General features: G+C 58.5%; 2 protein-coding genes across 7 annotated transcripts; both read left to right on the forward strand.

Moving 5' to 3' along the window:
- The first annotated feature begins 400 nt into the window (after positions 1-400).
- fhod1 (formin homology 2 domain containing 1) lies at positions 401-10,613 on the forward strand. 4 transcript variants are annotated; one of them, XM_085906945.1, is made up of 25 exons: positions 401-629; positions 2,111-2,217; positions 2,676-2,740; positions 3,343-3,410; positions 3,490-3,595; positions 3,669-3,763; positions 3,838-3,949; positions 4,014-4,252; positions 4,340-4,671; positions 4,831-5,067; positions 5,144-5,185; positions 5,290-5,310; positions 5,593-5,646; positions 6,023-6,174; positions 6,239-6,492; positions 6,585-7,322; positions 7,401-7,556; positions 7,845-8,027; positions 8,316-8,435; positions 8,522-8,683; positions 8,780-8,970; positions 9,034-9,226; positions 9,295-9,427; positions 9,556-9,732; positions 10,144-10,613. In XM_085906945.1, the coding sequence occupies exons 1-25, from the start codon at positions 465-467 to the stop codon at positions 10,221-10,223; spliced, it is 4,182 nt and encodes a 1,393-aa protein (XP_085763071.1). In that variant the 5' UTR covers positions 401-464; the 3' UTR covers positions 10,224-10,613. The 4 variants fall into 4 exon arrangements, with proteins under 4 accessions (XP_085763071.1, XP_085763073.1, XP_085763072.1 ...); XM_085906947.1 differs by having other exon boundaries at positions 4,879-5,067; XM_085906946.1 differs by lacking the exon at positions 5,290-5,310.
- Positions 10,614-11,757: 1,144 nt separating this feature from the next.
- slc9a5 (solute carrier family 9 member A5) lies at positions 11,758-18,475 on the forward strand. Of its 3 annotated transcripts, none has more exons than XM_085906949.1 (15): positions 11,758-12,263; positions 12,347-12,510; positions 13,765-13,843; positions 13,950-14,127; positions 14,801-15,021; positions 15,089-15,291; positions 15,472-15,561; positions 15,652-15,722; positions 15,796-15,922; positions 15,989-16,080; positions 16,982-17,108; positions 17,180-17,329; positions 17,398-17,449; positions 17,619-17,753; positions 17,810-18,475. In XM_085906949.1, exons 1-15 carry the CDS (start codon positions 11,942-11,944, stop codon positions 18,205-18,207), a joined length of 2,409 nt encoding a protein of 802 aa, XP_085763075.1. In that variant the 5' UTR covers positions 11,758-11,941; the 3' UTR covers positions 18,208-18,475. The 3 variants fall into 3 exon arrangements, with proteins under 3 accessions (XP_085763075.1, XP_085763076.1, XP_085763077.1); XM_085906950.1 differs by having other exon boundaries at positions 17,822-18,475; XM_085906951.1 differs by lacking the exons at positions 11,758-12,263; positions 12,347-12,510 and adding an exon at positions 12,577-12,715.
- The last annotated feature ends 258 nt before the right edge of the window (positions 18,476-18,733 follow it).

An 18,733-nucleotide genomic window follows, 5' to 3' on the forward strand; every position in this document is an offset into this window, starting at 1 on the left:
TGTGTAATGTACAATTCTAAAAAGAAGCCGCATTGGTGTAGGTCAAGGCAATGATGACGACATTATTGGAGCGCTTCTGTGAGTTTTTCACCTGATTTTGTTGTTGTATTTTCCTTGCGGATTTCGGAGCAGCGACATCCGGTAGCTGATGACCGACCCGTTCGCGTTCACAATGGAACGTCTAAGAGGAGTCGCTTTTGATTTGTACGGAAAACGGGAAGCACTGCGTTGAAACCGGGCAAACACGTGTATTGGTATTTTGGGAATACTCGTTAAGCTCAGCAAACGATTTTGGTTTCGTTTGAGTAGGCGCGGGCAAACCCGCCAATGACTTTGAAGGGCCAGAACGGAAGTTGTTGCGCTGACTGGCGGTAGCTTGTGTTACGCTCATTTAAAAAGCGCCGGTGGAAGCTTGCGCGGCGTCACTTTTGGATGTCGACGCTCCGACGGCAGGCTCGTCGAGGATGTCTGCGATCACTTGCCGAGTTCAGTTCCTACAGGACCAGGATCCTTTCGTCTGTACCAACTTTCCGGAACCTCGGCGGCCTCCCTCGCTGGACGTGGACGAGAACGCGCCGCTCAGTCAACTTCTTCCGGTTGTACACAAATTGCTGGACGCGCCCCTCAAGGTGAGTGAACGAACGAACGAACGAGCGAGCGAGCGAGCGAGCAGGTAGCGACGTCAGCCTTCGCCCAAGTCCGCTGACAAATGGCGTCATTAGAAGTGACCTCTTCGCAGCTGCCCGCGCCCGGCGCCTATTTCCGACAAAACGTCCAGCGCTGAGCAATTCGGCTGCCCTTTGAAATCCACTCGCCACCTCTTTTCGTGTCCAAAGAAAGAGCAAGTGGAAACTTTCAAGCGGTCCAAACGCGCTCTCGTTACTCGTTAAACTTGCACTTTTTCAATGGAGTCTCGTTTCTTCTCGTGTCTTTTCATAAACACGAGAACCAAAATCTGAAGACAAAACTATTGACGTTCATTCAAAAGGGGAAAGTAACTTTTTTTCTATAATGATTTGCGCTCTCTCGCACATAGAAGCATCTCTGGCTGGCTGGCTGGCTGGCTGGCTGTCTCTGTCCGTCTCTCTCGCTCGCTCTAAGTTTCTCTGTCTCTTTCTATGTCTGTCTGTCTGTCTGTTGTGTGTCTGTCTCTCTCCGAGAGTCTCTCCGGCTCTCCCAAAATAGGCTCTCCGTGTCCGAACGTCCACCTTTACAGTGAGCCATCAAGGCCTTTGGCACCCAGCTGCCCGAAGGGCCAGACGGAAGGAGGGAACGTAGTGCGCCACGATTTCGGGGGTGTCGGAGGGCACGTTGGGTCAAGGCTTTGCTTTTTGGCTCCCTTCATTTGCTGGCCGTCACGCACGTCTTAGCCGACCGTGAGCGCTCCCGAGTGGCCGCTCCTTTCTCTTGCATTTTTCAATGGTTTCAAACTTTAAGAGGAGACCGGAACCCAAAAGTGTGTGCCTGCCAGCTTGTGTACTGTATGTAACAATGTTGTCTTTAGAGCATCCGCTCCGCTCCATTCTGTGGCGTGGAGAAGGAAAGGGGCGGAGACTTGGAAAGAGCGTGCGCATGTGTCGATAAGAGCGTCGTTTCCTGTCACCGTGGCGACGGGAAGCCGTCCTCTGCCGTCGGCGTGCGCGGGAACGTCACCGTGGCCGCCGGCCGGCCGGGCCTTTTATTGCCAAAGGCTGATTGAGCTCCTCCAAGAATGCGGACGGACCGGACCGCTCGGGTCGCGCTTCACGCACATCCTGCCAGCCAAATGGTGGCAGAGTTAGTCAGAAGGCGGCCAAAATTTGCTCCTCGAGGAATGCCGGCGCTTTTGCCCCGTTGGCTCCAGGTTCCACTGTTGTGACTGGGTGTCGTCACGCATGCGTGTTTTGGATGTACAAGTGCATATGCCTGTGCACGTGCGCGCCCAAGCTTCAGCTAGCAGGTGTGCGAGCACAGGTGTGCTTCTTGAATTGACCTGCAAGTAGTATTGTGTTGTTTGAATGGAGTTGCTGCTTGCTATGCTGAGCGTGCCACACCCTTTGCGTCTTTAATGTGTGTGTGTGTGTGTGTGTGTGTGTGTGTGTGTGTGTGTGTGTGTGTGTGTGTGTGTCAGCTGGAGGAGTGTGCGCTGCAGGTGTATCCTCAGGGGAACTACTTGGATTTGGACTCTTCCCTGGCGGAGCAACGCGATGAGCTGGAAAGTTTCTACCAGGACGTGGCGTAAGAAGCTGTCGTCGAGAGCCGCGATTGGCCGCCGCCGCCGCGTGCGCGCGCATTTGGGCTTGGCGTGAGCGCAAACGGGTGACGAGATGCGGCGGATCTTTGGCATCTTCCAGCCAGCCAGCCAAGCGCTGGCGAGCGGATGCCGTTTTGTGGCAAACAAAAGCTTGCGCTTGACTTCTCTGGTGTCCATTTTTGCGAGAGCTGGTTTAGAAAACGTGCCGACGTTGTTCTTTGCCTTTCCTTCTTTCTTTACCCCCCGGTTCGGCTGGGCTGGGCTGGGCTGTGCTCGGCCCGGCCCCCCTTGCGCATTCGCAACGTTCCAAGTTTCCACATTTCCATGCCCTCATCCCGGCCGGCGTCACGGCACATTTTTAGAACGTGAGCTGCCCTGGGATCAACACGCGCATGCCATATGGTGCGTGTGTGTGTGTGTGTGTGTGTGTGTTTGTTTGCAGGAAGGGGAAGAAGCCCGTCTTGACTCTGCGCACACATTTGGCCGTGCGGGTCCACGCCATCCTGGGTAACGGTCGCCATTGTTCCGCTGGCCCGGGTGACGCAACTTTGCTGGAAGTTTGACCGGCAGCTTTCCGGCGGCGCTTGCTTGGCGTGGGCTTTTTGCTTCTTTGCGGACGCCCGTTCTCTCTTGCGCTTCTTTTCCACGGCTTGGACTCCACTCTGCCACTTTTTTTTCTGCTGACTTATTTCCCCTCCTTCTTTCTTCCCTTTTTGCCACTAACAGGAAATACCAGGCTAACTTTATCGGGACCGTTTCCTGTCTCCGCACAACTAACGAGACTGCAAGTGTGTGCGTGCGTGCGTGTCTGTCTGTCTGTCTGTCTTTCTGTGTGTGTCTGTCAGTCACGAGAGGGAGAAGGGTACGTTGGTGCTCGACTTGAGCTTAGTTTGCGTTGGCTGTTGGACTTTAGGTGACTCCGTCACTTGCTGGCGTAAACGTGGCCTTCTTGTAAACAGACGCCACGGCTAACTGGAAAGTCCATCCCTCCCAAATTGCTTGACGAGTCATTCTGAGTCAGCCACGCGATTGATGAAATAGTCTGCTCCTTGCATTCATTTGATGGCAAAAGTGGATGTGGCCGCCCGTTGACTGGCGTTGTCTTGCAGAGAAGTTGTATAACAGTCACGGTCCAGAGCTGCGCCGCTCGCTCTTCTCTCTCAAGCAGCTCTTCCAGGTAAGGCTGCCGCAACCGTGACCGCGCGCGTGGTCACGTGCCATGACCTCACGCACGCACGCCCGCCCGCCCCCCGCAGGACGACAAGGACCTGGTGCCGGAGTTCGTGGCCTCCGAGGGTTTGACGTGTTTGGTCAAAGTGGGAGCCGAGGCCGACCACAACTACCAGAACTACATCCTCAGAGGTTGCCACCAGCGGGACAAACGCGTGTGTGCGTTTGCGTGCCGGCTAACGCCAAGCCTTCTATATGCTTTCAGCGCTGAGTCAGATCATGTTGTTTGTGGACGGCATGAACGGTGTCATCAAGCACGGCGAGACGCTGGAGTGGCTGTACACCTTGACGGCAAGCCAGGTCAGTCACGCCACGGGCGGGGGCGACGAGGACGAGCCGGCGCGCGACCGTGCCCTCTGTGTGCCTTCCTTCAGTCCCGTCTGTTGGTCAAAACCTCTCTGAAGCTCCTCATCGTCTTTGTGGAGTACAACGAGGCCAACGGCCCGACGCTCATCCGCGCCGTGGACGCCGTGGACGCCCGCAGAGGTACGCCGGATGGCCGGTGCAGCGCTCGCGGAAACGAAAGTGAGACCGACCGTTTGTGTGGCAGGCGTGAAGCCGTGGTCCTACGTGATGGACATCCTCCACGAGAGGACGAGCTGCGACTCTGAGCTCCTGGTGTTCGCCATGACCTTGGTCAACAAGACCCTGGCGGCGCTCCCCGACCAGGATTCCTTTTACGACGTCACCGACTGCCTGGAAAGTCTCAAGATGGAGGACGTGGTCAACAGGAACCTCGGCGACGCCGCCGCCGAGCCCGACCTTAGGGCGCAGTTTGCCATCTACGAGGTGGGTGGCCCCGTCTCGATGCCCGGCTGGCCCGCTTTGTTTGCTTTTGGCTTGAAGCGGTCACCGTGTTTGCTCATCGGTGGGCAGACCGCCCTGCGGAACGAGGACGGCGACGTCTGCGAGCCGTCTCCTCACCTACGAAAGGAGCGCCGTAAGATGGCCGCCGGCGAGCAGGAAGGCCGCAGGGGTCGGCGCTGGTCCGATCAGACCGCGGCCGAGCCCACGGCGTCCTCGGCCGGCTCGTCGCCCGCCTCCGCGGGCAGCCCCCGCCTTTCCGCCGGCTCAGACCCCGGCAGCGCCGCCTGCAGCGCCGCCTCCAGCCCATCGGGATCGCTGCGGGGCTCTCCGACTCCCCCGCCCCTCTCTTCTCCCGCTTCGACCCCGCCCCCCCTCCGCCCTTGCGACGACGCAAAGATACCGTAAGTGACGCGCCCGCAAAACGTGCACAGTTGTGTTTTTTTTCCTCTTGGGTCTCGTAACCACGGGTGTCCTCCCCCGGCCGGCCTACCCTGGACCCCCTCCCTTCTCGTCTTTCCCCGCGCACCACGTCGCATCGCTGTCTCGGTGCCGGCCGGCAGGAGTCGCTCCGTCCTCAGCCACCGCATGTCCTCTTTGGGTCCGAGCAGGAAGTCCAGGATCTTCTCCAAGGCCGGCGGTGGCCGACCCCGAGACGCACCCGGTGCCTCTGAGGACACGCCCGGCGTTTCCGAGGGTGCCTCCGAGGGTGCCTCCGAGGGTGCCTCCGAGGGTGCCTCTGAGGGTGCCTCTGAGGGTGCCTCCGAGGGTGCCTCCGAGGACCCTTCCGCTTCTCGCAGGTTTGCATGCGCGCATGCGCAAGCACAATCCAAGATGAGCTGCTAACACGGGCGTCGTACGCACGCACGCACGCAGGTCGCCGTCGGATCATCCGAGTGGCAGGAAGACATCTTTCAAGTGAGTATCTGAGATGCACATCAAACTGGATGCTCAAGGCAACGGAACAGTGTAACTCTCTGGTTTCCTGTCACGTTGCTTGAATACTTTTTGTCCTCACACAGCGAGGATGACGTTTTCCACTGGTGAGTCGCCGCCGCCGCCTCCTCCGATCGAGTCTTTGACCTTTTACTTCTGCTCCGCGCGACCTCGTCGTCTGGTGTCGGTCTTGTGTTATAAGTGTCGATGCGGTAACCTAAACCGGGGCCGTTTTTTGTCGAGTCGGCACAAAGATTATGACTCTGATGACGTGACCACGCCACGCATCATAATCCCACGCCAAGACTTTTGTGTGTGTGTGTGTGCGTGCGTGCGTGCGCGCGCGTGCGTGTGCGTGCGTGCGTGCGTGCGTGCGTGTATCTCTGCAGCCCAGACGAGCATGACATGAATGCGGACGACAAGCCCGTTCTGAGGAGGTTTGAGTAAGTCCAGCAGCTGAAGCCGTGCATGCTGGGAGGAAGCTGCTGTTGGGACCGCAACGTGTGTGTGTGTGCGGTGGCATGAGTGTGCACATCTGCTGCGTGTGTATGCGTTTGTCAGCTTAGCGGTGACGGCTGCGTTGAGGTGTGAAGTGATGTTTAATTGCCGTCCGCCGCTTTGGGGATAACAGTGTGACTTGAAATCAAGCAAAGGAGGTGTTCTCCGCTCGACCCAGCCACCCCTCCCTCCATCCCTCCCTCCCTCCCTCCCTCATTTGTTCTTGCCTTTCACAATAAAAAAAAAGTTTGATTTTCCAGTTACAGGGTGGAGGTCGTGACCACGCGCCCTTCTTTAACCGTTGACTCCACCCCCTCACAGAGGCAAGTTCCTGCGCAGTTTGGCCGCCACCCAGTGGGAGAAGAAAAGGCGGAGTCAAACCCTGAGCCGCTCAGAGCTGCCCTCGGTCACGGCACCGGGACCCGCGGCAAATGAGGATGAGGCCGGTCGTGCGGCTCTTCCCGCCGCAGACGGTACGTTTTCATGTGGATGCGGGCGGCCGGGAAATTGAGCGCATGTGGCCTGATATGCGTTCAGGCGGAGTCCGGCGGCCAGTCGGCGCGCTGTCTGATGACCGGAAGTTCCTTCTGGACATGCTCTTCTCCAAGGCCTCGGCCCCGCCGCCCCCCGATGCGGCAGACCCGCCCGGTGGGGGCCGGGTGCTAGAGCGCCTGTCCAGCCTGCAAGCGTGCTCGCTTGCCGAGGAGAGCGGTGCTTCCCGCAAGGCGGAGCTGCAAGGGCTGGAAGGCTCCGCCCAGGTGGCGCGGGCCAGACTGGCGCAAGAGCAACAGGTCAGGTCGGAGCAGCGTGTCCAGTCTGTCTTTGTAGCCGTAATGGCGCCCCCTAACGCTAAATGCCTGCGCGCTTACGTGTATGCGTTCAGAAGCGTTTGGTGCGTCAGCAGAGCAGCGTGGATGCAGAGAGCCCCTCCCAGCGCCTGGAGAGCACCCAAATGACTCCGCTGGGTCCCGGCGCTCCCGGGAATGCGTGGGACCACCTTCGACCGAGCGGCGCCAGCCTCCGCATCAAGGACTTGGACTTTTCCGACCTCCTGGACGAGGAGGACGTCGACGTACTGGACATGGACACTGCCGACTCTGCCTCTTCCTCCCTCAAAGGTGCTGCGCCTCCTCCTCCGCCGCCCCTCCCTGGCGCGCTGGCTCCTCCTCCCCCGCCGCCCCTCCCTGGGGGACTGGCTCCTCCTCCTCCTCCTCCTCTGCCACCCCTCCCTGGGGCAGTGGCTCCTCCGCCGCCCCTCCCTGGGGCAGTGGCTCCTCCTCCCCCGCCGCCCCTCCCTGGGGGACTGGCTCCTCCTCCTCCTCCGCCACCCCTCCCTGGGGCAGTGGCTCCTCCGCCGCCCCTCCCTGGGGCAGTGGCTCCTCCTCCTCCGCCGCCCTTCCCTGGCGCGCCGCCGCCGCCGCCCCCATTGGAAGTGCCTTTGGGGAAGAAGAAAAAGAAGACGGTGAAGTTGTTCTGGCGCGAACTGAAGCAGACGGAGGCGCCCGCCAAGTGTCGCTTTGGCCGGGGCACGGTGTGGGCGTCTCTGGACAAGGTTCAAGTGGACACCGGGCGGCTCGAGCACCTGTTTGAGTCCAAAGCCAAGGAGACGCCCATATCCAAGGTACGGTTGCATTAAGTTCAAGCGCAACTCTCCTTCCTTCCTGCCTCCATCCAATCTCCTTTTGCCATTTGCGTGTAGAAAGTGGCGGAGACCAAGAAGTCTGAGATCCTGGTCCTGGACTCCAAGAGGAGCAACGCCATCAACATCGGCATGACGGTATTGCCCGCTGTCCACGTCATCAAGGCCGCCATCCTCAACTTTGACGAGTTTGCCATCAGCAAGGAGGGCATCGAGGTGCGTGCCGTCCCATCCCAGACGGGAAACCGGACGCCGGTCGAGCAACTGAAGCAAACGGGAAGCTCTGACTCGGAGGGTCTTGCGTCACATGCAAAGTGTGTCAAAACAAGGCCGAGCCAGATTCTCGACCCGTCTGCACTGCACAGAGTAAAAAAACCCAAAAAGTGGCAGCATTGGGCACGGATCAAAAGCGCGCCCTAATTTGACAGCAGCAGCAGCAGCAGCTAAATGTGCTCGTTTGCTCAACGTGGAATGGCTGTTTGAGGGCTGTTTTGTGTGGAGCAGAAGATCCTGAGCATGACGCCCACGGAAGAAGAGAAGCAGAAGATCCAAGAGGCCCAGCTGGCCAATCCCGACGTTCCGCTGGGGCCGGCCGAGCGCTTCCTCTCCGGCCTGGCCTCCGTCGGCGCCTTGACCCCCCGCCTGCAGCTCTGGTCCTTCAAGCTCAACTACGAGGCTCTGGAGAAGGTAAGCGAGCGAACGCACGCACGCACGCACGCACGCGCACCTGGCAAAAGTTCTCAGGCGGAACACGGAGAGTATTTGCAGCAAGGGCGGGGCTGAACGCCTCGGGTGACAAAGCTCAAGTTGGCGATCGGTGCCGGCGCGCGTCTGGACATGCGCTTGTGAACGAGGCTCGGGTCGCCTACGTGCTCCAAACCACTACAAATGCGTCCAAAATGATATCACGTAGAGCCAGCTGTGCCGCGTGCCCTCTTTGGCGTCGTAAAAGGAAGCGTTCCTTGTGTGCGGCAGGAGATTGCCGAGCCGCTCTTTGACCTCAAGCTGGCCATGGAGCAGCTGGCCACCAATCAGACCTTCAGGAGGATCCTGGCCACCCTGCTCGCCATCGGCAACTTCCTCAACGGTTCCCACGTCAGCGCTCGCTCGCTCGCTCGCCGGCCGGCATTGCCCGCGCCGCCTCCTGACCCGTGACCCCCTTTCCCGGCTCCCACCTGCAGGCTGTGGGATTCGAGCTGTCCTACCTGGAGAAGGTGACTGAAGTGAAGGACACGGTCCACAGGCAGTCTTTACTCTATCACATTTGCAACCTGATCACGGAAAGCGAGCCGCAATCCACCGACATCTACTCCGAGATGCCCGCCGTCACGCGCTCGGCCAAGGTGCCCCCGCCTGACTCTTGTTCCTCCTTTCTCGTCTTTTTTGCCGACCTGGCGTTCTCCCGTCTCGTGCCGTGTCGTCGTCTCGCGCGGCCTCAGGTGGACTTTGAGCTCCTGGCGGAGAATCTGGTCCAGCTGGAGAGACGCTGCAAAGCGTCCTGGGAAAACCTGAAGTTGGTTTCCAAGCACGAGACCAAAACCGCTTTGAAGAACAAGATGGCCGACTTCCTGAAGGACTGCACGCAGCGGATCGTCATCCTCAAGGTGGTCCACCGGAGAGTCGTCAACAGGTGAGCCGATGGGCCCGGCGCTCCTGGTTTGGCATCGGAGCTCAACGCTAACTGGTTTGCCAGGTTCCATTCCTTCCTGCTTTTCCTGGGTCAGCCGGCGGCGGCGGTGCGCAACACCAAGGTCACCTCTTTCTGCCGCACCATCAGCGAGTTTGCGCTGGAGTATCGCACCACACGAGAAAGGGCGCTAGCGCTCAAGCGCAAGCGCGACAAACACCGAGAGAGGACCAAAACCCGAGGGAAGATGATCACGGAGGTAGCCGCGTGCGCCAAAACGCGCCCGCTAGTTAGCAGCGTGCGCCTCTATCGTTGTCCCCATTGCAGACGGAGAAGTTCTCGGGGGCGGTGCCTCCCGTCACCTCGGAGACGGAGCCCGAGCGGGAGGCGGAGCACCGCAACATGACTCGGATGCTGATCGAAGAGCGACCGGTGCCGAGACGCTTGCGCACCGCCCGCGGTAAGAAGCTGGCAAATTGCAAAGCTGCAAGCAAATGAAGCCGCTTGGTGGCTTCTGCCTAAATTGGCGCCATTTCACCTCAAGTTGCAAATGCATCTGCTCCAGTGCCATTTGAATTGAATCGACAGGTTCGGCGGGCCGCCCCAGCCTGCCCTGTCAGTCGTCGTACGCATCGGCTCAGGACGACGACGACGACGCCGCGGACGACATTATGGAACGTCTGGTCAAGTCGGTCACCCGCAACACCTCGGCCAGGACGTCCGCTCCAAAGACCCGAAAGCAGTCCCGACTCAACAGGAAGTCCAGTAAGTACAGAAAAAGCTGTGTGGGTCCTGAAGACCATGACCTGGCAAATAAATGTGCGTGACGGTGCCTGAGCTGTCAAGGGCTTTTGGGCTTCTGCCGTCCGTCAAGGTTATCACGTGCGGCTCTTTATGCTCTCTATTCGGTGTTGTGGCCACAAAGCGGCCGGCCGACGCTAATCGGAGCTTAGGCGATAGCGATCGTCACGTTCTCGCTTTTTCGTCTCGCCCTTCGTTTGGCCACAAACGCAGGCCACGACGTGTCGAGTCGATGCACAGGCAGATAAGGGAGCTCGTCTTTCGCCGACTTTGTTGTGGCATCGGGTACTGAAGTGTGTGTGTGTGTGGGGGGGGCAGAGCCAGCGCCAGCTAGGCTTTTGTTCATGCTAACGTTGGACGTGTGTGTGCTCACAGTGCGGAGGACTCTGAAGAGCGGCGTGAGCGCCGACGTGATCCAGGCTTTGGGACTCGACAAGCGAGGCGAGGACGTCTGACGTCAGAGCGCGTTCAACGCCATTTGGACTTTTCACTCAAACGGCAAAAGCAAAACTTTCTCAACTTGACGTCTTTCGACAAAACGCCCTAACACATGGACATTTAATAATTGACTTTTTTTCACTTAACTGTCCCCAAACATTTTACACCCTCGGCCCCGCCCACTAAATCATCACCTAGCTGACACTACACGGCCACTTGTGTGCACTTCACTATTAAGCAGTTGTTGTTGTTTTTTGCATACTTGCTCACAGTTTGACTTTTTTTGTGCACTTTTTAAGGACTTTATTTATTTGAGCAGGTTTTTAATCATTTTAACTTATCTGAAAGTTTGTTGTACATTGTTTACTGGGTGAACATGCAAGTAGAATAAATGACTTTGGAATAGGCATGTGTGCGAATCATGAATGCGCACTTCACGTGCGTCAGTGTTTGCCCGTTTCCACCTTGCGCGTTTTGGATTTCGTCACAACAAATGAGTGAATGTGTATCTTGTGTAACTGTATGGATGGTCTGTGTGTCCACGTCTGCAAATGTGTTTGTGTGCGTGTGAATCTACTATAGTTTTCATTTCTTCATCAGGGGCGCTGGAAGACCTTTGGAACCTCCGCGGTGGTGGTGGGGGGGGGAGGGGGGTGTCAAGCCGTCAATTCTTGTTCTGCAGATGACGCAGCGCGTGAAGGGTCGAAGAAGCTGAGGATCAGGCCAGAAGGAGCGCTGGCGCGGCTCAAGAAGGTCAAGAGTGACGACCAGCTATGCAGTCACCGAGGGCTCCTGGAAGGTGGTCGCTTTGAGGAGTCACGTGACTCTGCAGCGGCCCCGCCCCCTCCGCTGCTCGCGCCCTGGTGTTTATAAGCGGCGCCGAAACGCCCGCCCGGACTCGGCGGCAACATGCCTGCACGCACTCGAGTCACCGCGTTACTCCTGATGCTGCTGCTGCCGCCGCTGGCGGCTGCCGGAGCCGCCGACGGGATCCCCGGCTCGTCTCCCGCTGCCTTCGAGGAGGATCAGAGCCACGGCGGCGGGTACCGGGTGGTCCAGTGGGAGTGGACCTACGTGCAGACCCCATACGTCATCGCCGTGTGGCTCCTGGTGGCCAGCGTGGCCAAGATCCGTGAGTAGGATGCGCGCACCACGCAGCCAAAGTTGATCATGAGAGGTGGTAACTCAAGTCGGTTGGGGTGATTGTGGTTTTCCTTGCCACACCTCTCCTGAAACTCGACCCAAAAGAAAAGGGAATGCATGGCAGAGAGTGAGCAACTATCATCCGCGTCAGTCAAGACGTCACGCGCTCACTTCACGAGGGCACACACACACACATCAACTTTGAGTGTTGCGCGACTACAATGAAGATGTTGTCCAAAGAATAAGCCAATGTATTCCAAATATGCGACCATTTCCATATCGATGTCGCGCTTCTCTCGCCGAATATTCAGCTCGCTCGCTCGCTCGCTCGCTCGCTCGCTCGCTCGCTCGCTCGCTTACTTTGTGCGCTCAAAACGAATCTTTACCTTTAGCGATCAAATGACGATGAAAACGACTGCGAGAAACTCCCGGACTAGCCGGCGAGCCGCTCGTCTGAAGAGGGGTAGGACGTTGTCGCGAGCGAGCCTGCCAGCCAGCCAGCCAGCCAGCCAGCCAGCCAGCCAGCCAGCCAGCCAGCCAGCCAGCCAGCCTGCCAGCCGTCCGCGCGCGCGGTGCCAAACTAGCACCGACAATGACGCCGTTTGCGTCAGTGTTCCACCTGTCGCAGCGTTTCACCACGGTGGTCCCGGAGAGCTGTCTGCTGATCCTACTGGGTCTGGCGCTGGGCGGCCTGGTCCTGCTGGCCAGCGAGAGGCAGCCGTACCAGTTGGAGCCCGCCCTCTTCTTCCTCTTCCTGCTGCCCACCATCGTGGGCGACGCCGGCTACTTCATGCCCGCACGCCTCTTCTTCGACAACCTGGGCGCCATCCTCACCTACGCCGTGGCGGGAACGCTGTGGAACGCTTTCTGCACGGGATTCGGACTTCATGCCGCCAAGCTGATGGGACTCATCGGTCGGTCAGCCCGTCGGCCGGCTCCCGTGACTCTGCCCTCCCTCGCGCTCATCTCTGAATTGCGTGCACGTATTCGTTCTCAGACGAGCGCGTGCAGGCGGGCATGATGGACTTCCTGCTGTTCGGTGCCTTGATCTCGGCCGTGGACCCGGTGGCCGTGTTGGCCGTCTTTGAGGAAGTTCACGTCAACGACACGCTCTTCATCATCGTCTTCGGAGAGTCGCTGCTCAACGACGCCGTCACTGTGGTGATGATACGCACGCACCCACCCACGCACGCGCACACAACACAGAGACGCTCTCACGGTTGCGAGGTACAAAGTCGATTCCTGGAAAAACCCCTTTGGGCTGCTGGGGACGGAGGGACGGAGCTCTTTGGCCGCACCTTTCTGATTGCCTGTGAAAACGAGAAGGATGTTTTCCACTCGCCCCCCGTCGGAGGCTATTGCCGAGGTGCCGACTGGGACATTCCCGTCACTTTATTGACGTAGCCTGGCCATGACCAGAAGCAGAAGCGTTGCCGTCAAGCCGAGACGCTCCCGGGCCGGCCGTTGCCATCGCACGAGCGCCACTAAGTCTGCTGCCAAGTCAGCGCGCACCGAGTCCCCGACTGACGGAATCAGTCCCCCCCCCCCGCGGAGGGGACTGATTCCGTAGCAACCGTGACCTTTTCGTCAGCGGCCTTAAATGCCGGTGACCATGGATGAGGGCCAGGAATGTAGGTGCGGCGATCCCGACCGCCACGTTCTGGTGGACGCTTTGTTGGTCTCGCCGTCCGTCCTGAGCCGACATACCGATTAGTTCCTGGCACGCAGAACTGGACAGAATGTCGGCCGTAATTGTATTTCAATAGCTTCGGAGCCTCGCTGGAGTCGCTCGCCGAGACGTCTGCGCAATTTCTCCCCAGCGAGACACGTCGGCCTGATCTCGGAAGTGTCCGCTCGCATCTCTCAGAGGAGCCCGCTCGCTCGCTCTAATGTCGGATGGACCTTTCGTCCGCTAGTCCTGCTGGAGATGGATTCAGACCTCGTTGTCAGTGTGCGCCAATCCGGGGACACCGTCCTGGATTTCGGCGCCACTCGACACTTTATTGGCGCTGGGGGGGGGGGGCGTTTTAACGATTACACTTTTGAGCAGATTAGCCGCCCGTCGTTAATCCTCATCAGAACTCCGAATATGAGCTAATCCCGCCAACGAGTGGACCAGATTGACCCACCGCAGTGGCTTACACCGAGAACCGACGCCACGCCACGCCACGCCACACCACGGCACGCCTATCGATCTCCCTCGGCCACATTCGGAAAGCACTTTGCGATTTGCAAATGCGGGAACATCATTTGTACGAGCAAAAGCAAGCGGTTTGTGGCTCACGTGTTGCGTCGCGATGGTCATTTCTTACGACCTTTATTTGCGCCTATTTGTTGCGTCGTGTGTTTGTTCTGTATCGAGTTATGATCTAGCAATTAGCTAGATGGGTGAGCTAACGGTCTCTTGCCTTTCAGGTGTTGTACAAAGTTTATATTTCCTTTGTTGAAGTCGGCGTGGAGAACGTGCAGACGGCCGATTACTTCAAAGGAATCGGTGAGGGGGACGCCGTTAACGTGAGCTATCGGCATCATCGAGCAGCGTGACCGAGCGCCACCCACCCATTGTGTCGCGTCGTGTCGTGTCGTTCGTTCGTCCGTAGCCTCTTTCCTGGTGGTCAGCGTGGGCGGCACCTTGGTGGGCCTGGTCTTTGCCGTCCTCCTGAGCTTCCTCACACGCTTCACCAAAAGGGTTCGAATTATCGAGCCGCTCTTCGTCTTCCTGATGGTCTACCTGGCGTACCTCACCGCTGAACTCTTCTCGCTGTCCGCCATCTTGTCGTAAGTCACGGCCTTTACCGGCGGGTGCCCGAACTGGCCGATTTTCAACACGTGCCGCTAACGGTTACGGTTGAAGTGCAAATGTTCCTTTTCCAAAGAAGCGGTTCACCTCCCAAAACGCTGACGTTTTGTCATTTCTAATGACGCTGAAGAATGCTGGTGACTGCTAGCATCCACAAGCTGCAGTTCATGACAGTTAGGGATGACTAGCAAGTGACAAGTGCAGAGTGCTAGTGGCTGCAGTCAATGACACTTTGAGTTGCCCACTAATGACACTTGGAAACCACTGACGACGGACACTAAGTGACACCCGCCGGTGATAGCTAACGTCTGCTAAGAACGGCTCGTCGCGACCGCTCTGACACGCTAACAGCCGCTAACGACGGCTAAAAGAGTTGCAGAAGCAAGCGTCGCCTCGCCTCGCCTCGCTCCACGTTGTCGACTGACAGCTCTGACGCGCTAACAGCCGCTAACGACGGCTAAAGTCATTGCAGAAGCAAGCGTGGCCTCACCTCACCTCGCTCCACGTTGTCGACTGACCGCTCTGACGCACTGACAGCCGCTCTGACGCACTGACAGCCGCTAACGACGGCTAAAGTCATTGCAGAAGCAAGCGTCGCGTCGCGTGGCCTCACCTCGCTCCACGTGACGTTTGGGCGTCCGTCTCATCCAGAATGACGTTCTGCGGCATCGGCGCCAACAAGTACGTGGAGGCAAACATCTCGCAGAAGTCTCGGACCACCGTCAAGTACACCATGAAAACCCTGGCCAGCATCGCCGAGACCCTCATCTTCATCTTCCTCGGCATCTCCGCCGTGGACAAGTCCAAGTGGGCCTGGGACACGGGCCTGGTGGCCTGCACCCTCGTCTTCATCTTCGTCTTCAGAGCCGCCGGTCGGCGCCCTCGGCCGAGCCCCGAGTCCCTGTCGGAGAAGGGCTGACTTCCTGCCTTCCTGCTCAGGTGTGGTGGCTCAGACCTGGGTCCTGAACCGCTTCCGTCTGGTGCCCTTGGAGAAGATGGACCAAGTGGTGATGTCGTACGGTGGGCTGCGCGGGGCGGTGGCCTTCGCGCTGGTGGTCCTGCTGGACGACAAACGGGTCAAGGCCAAAGACTACTTTGTGGCCACCACCATCGTGGTCGTCTTCTTTACCGTCATGTTCCAGGTACCGCGCTACACGCCGCTCCAAGGCGAGCGGACTAAAGCCACGTACAATGAGTCCGAGGCATCTCTCTCTCTCTCTCTCGGCTTTGTTAGCTGGACAGCGCGCAGGCGGTTAGCTTGCGCCGCAGACTCGCAAGCATCCTGCTCCTCACCATGGTGTGTGTGTGTGTGTGTGTCATAGGGTTTGACTATCAAGCCACTGGTCAAGTGGCTGAAAGTTCCTCGCTCCACCAGCAGGAAGCCCACCATCAATGAGGAGATACACGAGAGGGTCAGCGTGGCGCATGCTTACGTGCCTTGATTTGAGTTTTGGCAAAAATACGAATCATGCAAACCAATGGCGTCTGGCTGTGGCGCTCAGGCGTTCGACCACATCCTGACGGCGGTAGAGGACATCGCGGGACTTCAGGGCTACCACCACTGGCGCGACAAGTGAGGAAGAAGGCGGCGCGAGGTGTCGGCGCGAGGTGTCGGCGCAATGACCTCATCGCCGTGTCATGGGCAGGTGGGAGCAGTTTGACAAGAATCACCTGAGCAAGCTTCTGCTGAGGAAGTCGGTGTACAGGAAGAGCGAGCTGTGGGAGGCGTACCAGAAGATCAACATCCGAGACGCCATTAGCCTCATCGACCAGGTGGGCGGGAGCTTCGGCGGGTTCGCGCCAGACCTCGTCCTGATTTTAGTGCATGCATGCGCACAGGGCGGAAACGTTCTGACCTCGGCCAGACTCTCGCTGCCCTCCATGACCAGCGGGGCTTCTTTTCCGGACGCCGCCAACGTCACCAACTACCTGTGAGCCACGCCGCCTGACCGTGGGTGCGAGCGAGCAAATGCGTGAGGGTGGGCGCGCCCGTCTCAATGCGAGTACGTGTGGGTGGGCGAGCCCGTCTCACTGAGAGTGCGTGTGGCTTGGCGCGCCCGTCTCAATGCGAGTACGTGTGGGTGGGCGAGCCCGTCTCACTGAGAGTGCGTGTGGCTTGGCGTGCCCGTCTCAATGCGAGGGGCTGCGCGTGACAACCTAAGCGAGCGTGTTTGTGCGTGCCTGCGTGCGTGCTTGCACAAGAGCTGGACAACCACGGCAAAGGAAAAGTCCTTTTGACAGAACAATGAGAAACTAAATGAGTCCGAAACTTTCTTGACACGCAACCCAGTTATCGACGATGGAAAACAACACGAGACTCGTCTCTTGGAGGCGCGACGGCGCGTGTGGAGGGAGGGACTTGCGATTGGGACAACTTGTCTGTTTGTTTGAGTGACGTTTGGTCGACGACGTCTGTTTGTGTGGGAACGAAGCGATGCTAATTCCCCTTAGCACGGGAATATCACGTTGACTTTAGCGATGTTTGAACAGTCATGTCATGTCCAACAAAACGAGAAGCGCAATTGTTTTTCTTGTCCCACCTGCGAAGGCTCTGCGCATGCGCATTGATTGTTTGGACCACATGTGATAGTTGGAGAGAAGCTACAATAGAAATCCAATCCAGCCAGTGTTTCTGTTGGCTTTTGGAGTTAACCGAGAGAAACAAAAGAGCTAAACTGGAAAAAAAACAACTACAGACTGAAAGTAACTGTTACTCTCGGTGCGCTCTGTTGGGAATTAGGCTCATGGCGGGCAGAATTCTCTTCCTTCCCACAGCGTGCCAGCGCTCAGCCTGCCCGCCAAATCTGTAACGGCTCGCGTCCATTTTTCCAGGCGTGAGAACGGCAGTGGCGTGTGCTTGGACCTTCAGGTCATCCATAACATTCCTGGTGGCAAAGTAGAGGAGGACATGGAGACTCATCATTTCCTGGCAGAAAACCTCTACAAACCCAGGAGACGGGTAAGGCCACGCCGGCCCGCCCGACGCCCGACGCGAGGCCGGGCGCCTGACACCTGCGCCTCCCTGCGCAGTACCAGTCGCACTACAGCCGTCACTTCATTTCGGCCGGCGCCAAGGAGCGTCAAGACCGCGAGGTTTTCCAGAGGAACATGAAGAGCCGCATGGAGACCGTCAAGTCGGGACGACCCAAGCGCCACAAGAAGGAGCGAAACGCCAAGAAGGTCAGGCTCGGCCCGGGGCGAGCGCCGTCGACGGCTCGATCACTGAATGACGCCGGCTGATCACGCAGCGCCGAGGTTCCGAGGACAAAGCCGGAAGGAGCGGCGGGCAGCGGGACAAAGGTGAGGCCCAAAAAGGACACGGCGGGGGGAGTCGGCCGGAGCGCTGCCCACGCTCAAGCCGTGAACCTACGCGGCTCGATTACGCTCGTTAGGTCAGGTCAGGTCAGGTCAGGTAAGGTCGCACGCATGTGCGTGTGTGTATGTGTGTGTGTGTGTGTGTGTGTCTCAGACCCCGTGGGAGTTCCTCTGGGCTCCGACGAGGATGAGGAGCAAGGCGAGCGTTCCGATCCTGAGAAGGAGGAAGACGTGGGTATCACTTTCATCGCCGTGAAAGCGGAAACTCCCAAACGACGTCCTCACTCAGGTACACGCGTGGTGGCGCGCAGATCTGGCTGGCAACGGACGCCATGTACTACGTAGGTGTGTCCTCAGTGGCGGCCGACGCTCATCTCCCGTGGAAAGGCGTGGGCGTGCTGTGGCCGCCGCCCTGCGTGTCCCTGGAGGCCACCAAGGTGATCCCGGTGGACCTTCAGCAGGCGTGGAACCAAAGCATCTCGTCGCTGGAGAGCGTCTCGTTGCCGAGACACGAGGGCGGACGGGCCCCCCGCCCCATCTCTTACACGCCGCCGGGCGGCCCCGTCTCGCCGCCCCCGGAGGAGGACGAGGAGGAGGACGAGACCAGGCCGCTCGTGCCGTTTCTAAAAGCGGCGCTAAAGCCGCCGCCGCCGCCCCCCCGCGTGTACCTGAGGAGCCTGGTGACAGCCCCCCCGCCCGCCGGCAGCGAGAACCCCTGCTGCCGAGGCCCCACCCAGCTCTAAGCGTGCTGACGCTTCAGCTTTCAGGAGACAATTGTCGTCAATCACTGTAGGCCTGCGAAATAAAAAAAGCAGCGACGCTCCCCAGAAAGGGCCACCGTTCGTTCCCTGGAGATGTCGTGAGGAGAGGCGCCAAAGCGCTTCATTTGGCCAAACAAACAACAACAAAGTTAGCTCGGCAACTCTGCGTGCACTTTTTTTTTTTTTTTTTTTGCACTGGCACATGCAATGATCTCCTCCCATGTATTTTCTGGGGGGAACAGAACTAAACAGTAAAATGATGCTTATGACACAGAACGTTGTATTTTTCAGATTTATTGGACAGCGATGCTTTGGTGTTCTACCCTGGTTCGGGCTCGAATTCAATTCCATCTTTGCGACTAAAGGGGATTTCAGGTAGCGCAGCCAAAGCTAACTGAGTGGGAGATGCTCCGACCAGACCAGAGCAAACCAAACGATACAAAACAAACCTGTTGTCACTATCTGCCCGGGTCCAAAGGCGCCCTCTAGCGGTCAAAGACTGGCACGG

Source organism: Syngnathus leptorhynchus, chromosome 3 (assembly GCF_054491065.1).
Source record: "Syngnathus leptorhynchus isolate UIUO chromosome 3, UIUO_Slep, whole genome shotgun sequence".
Taxonomy (NCBI): Eukaryota; Metazoa; Chordata; class Actinopteri; order Syngnathiformes; family Syngnathidae; genus Syngnathus; species Syngnathus leptorhynchus.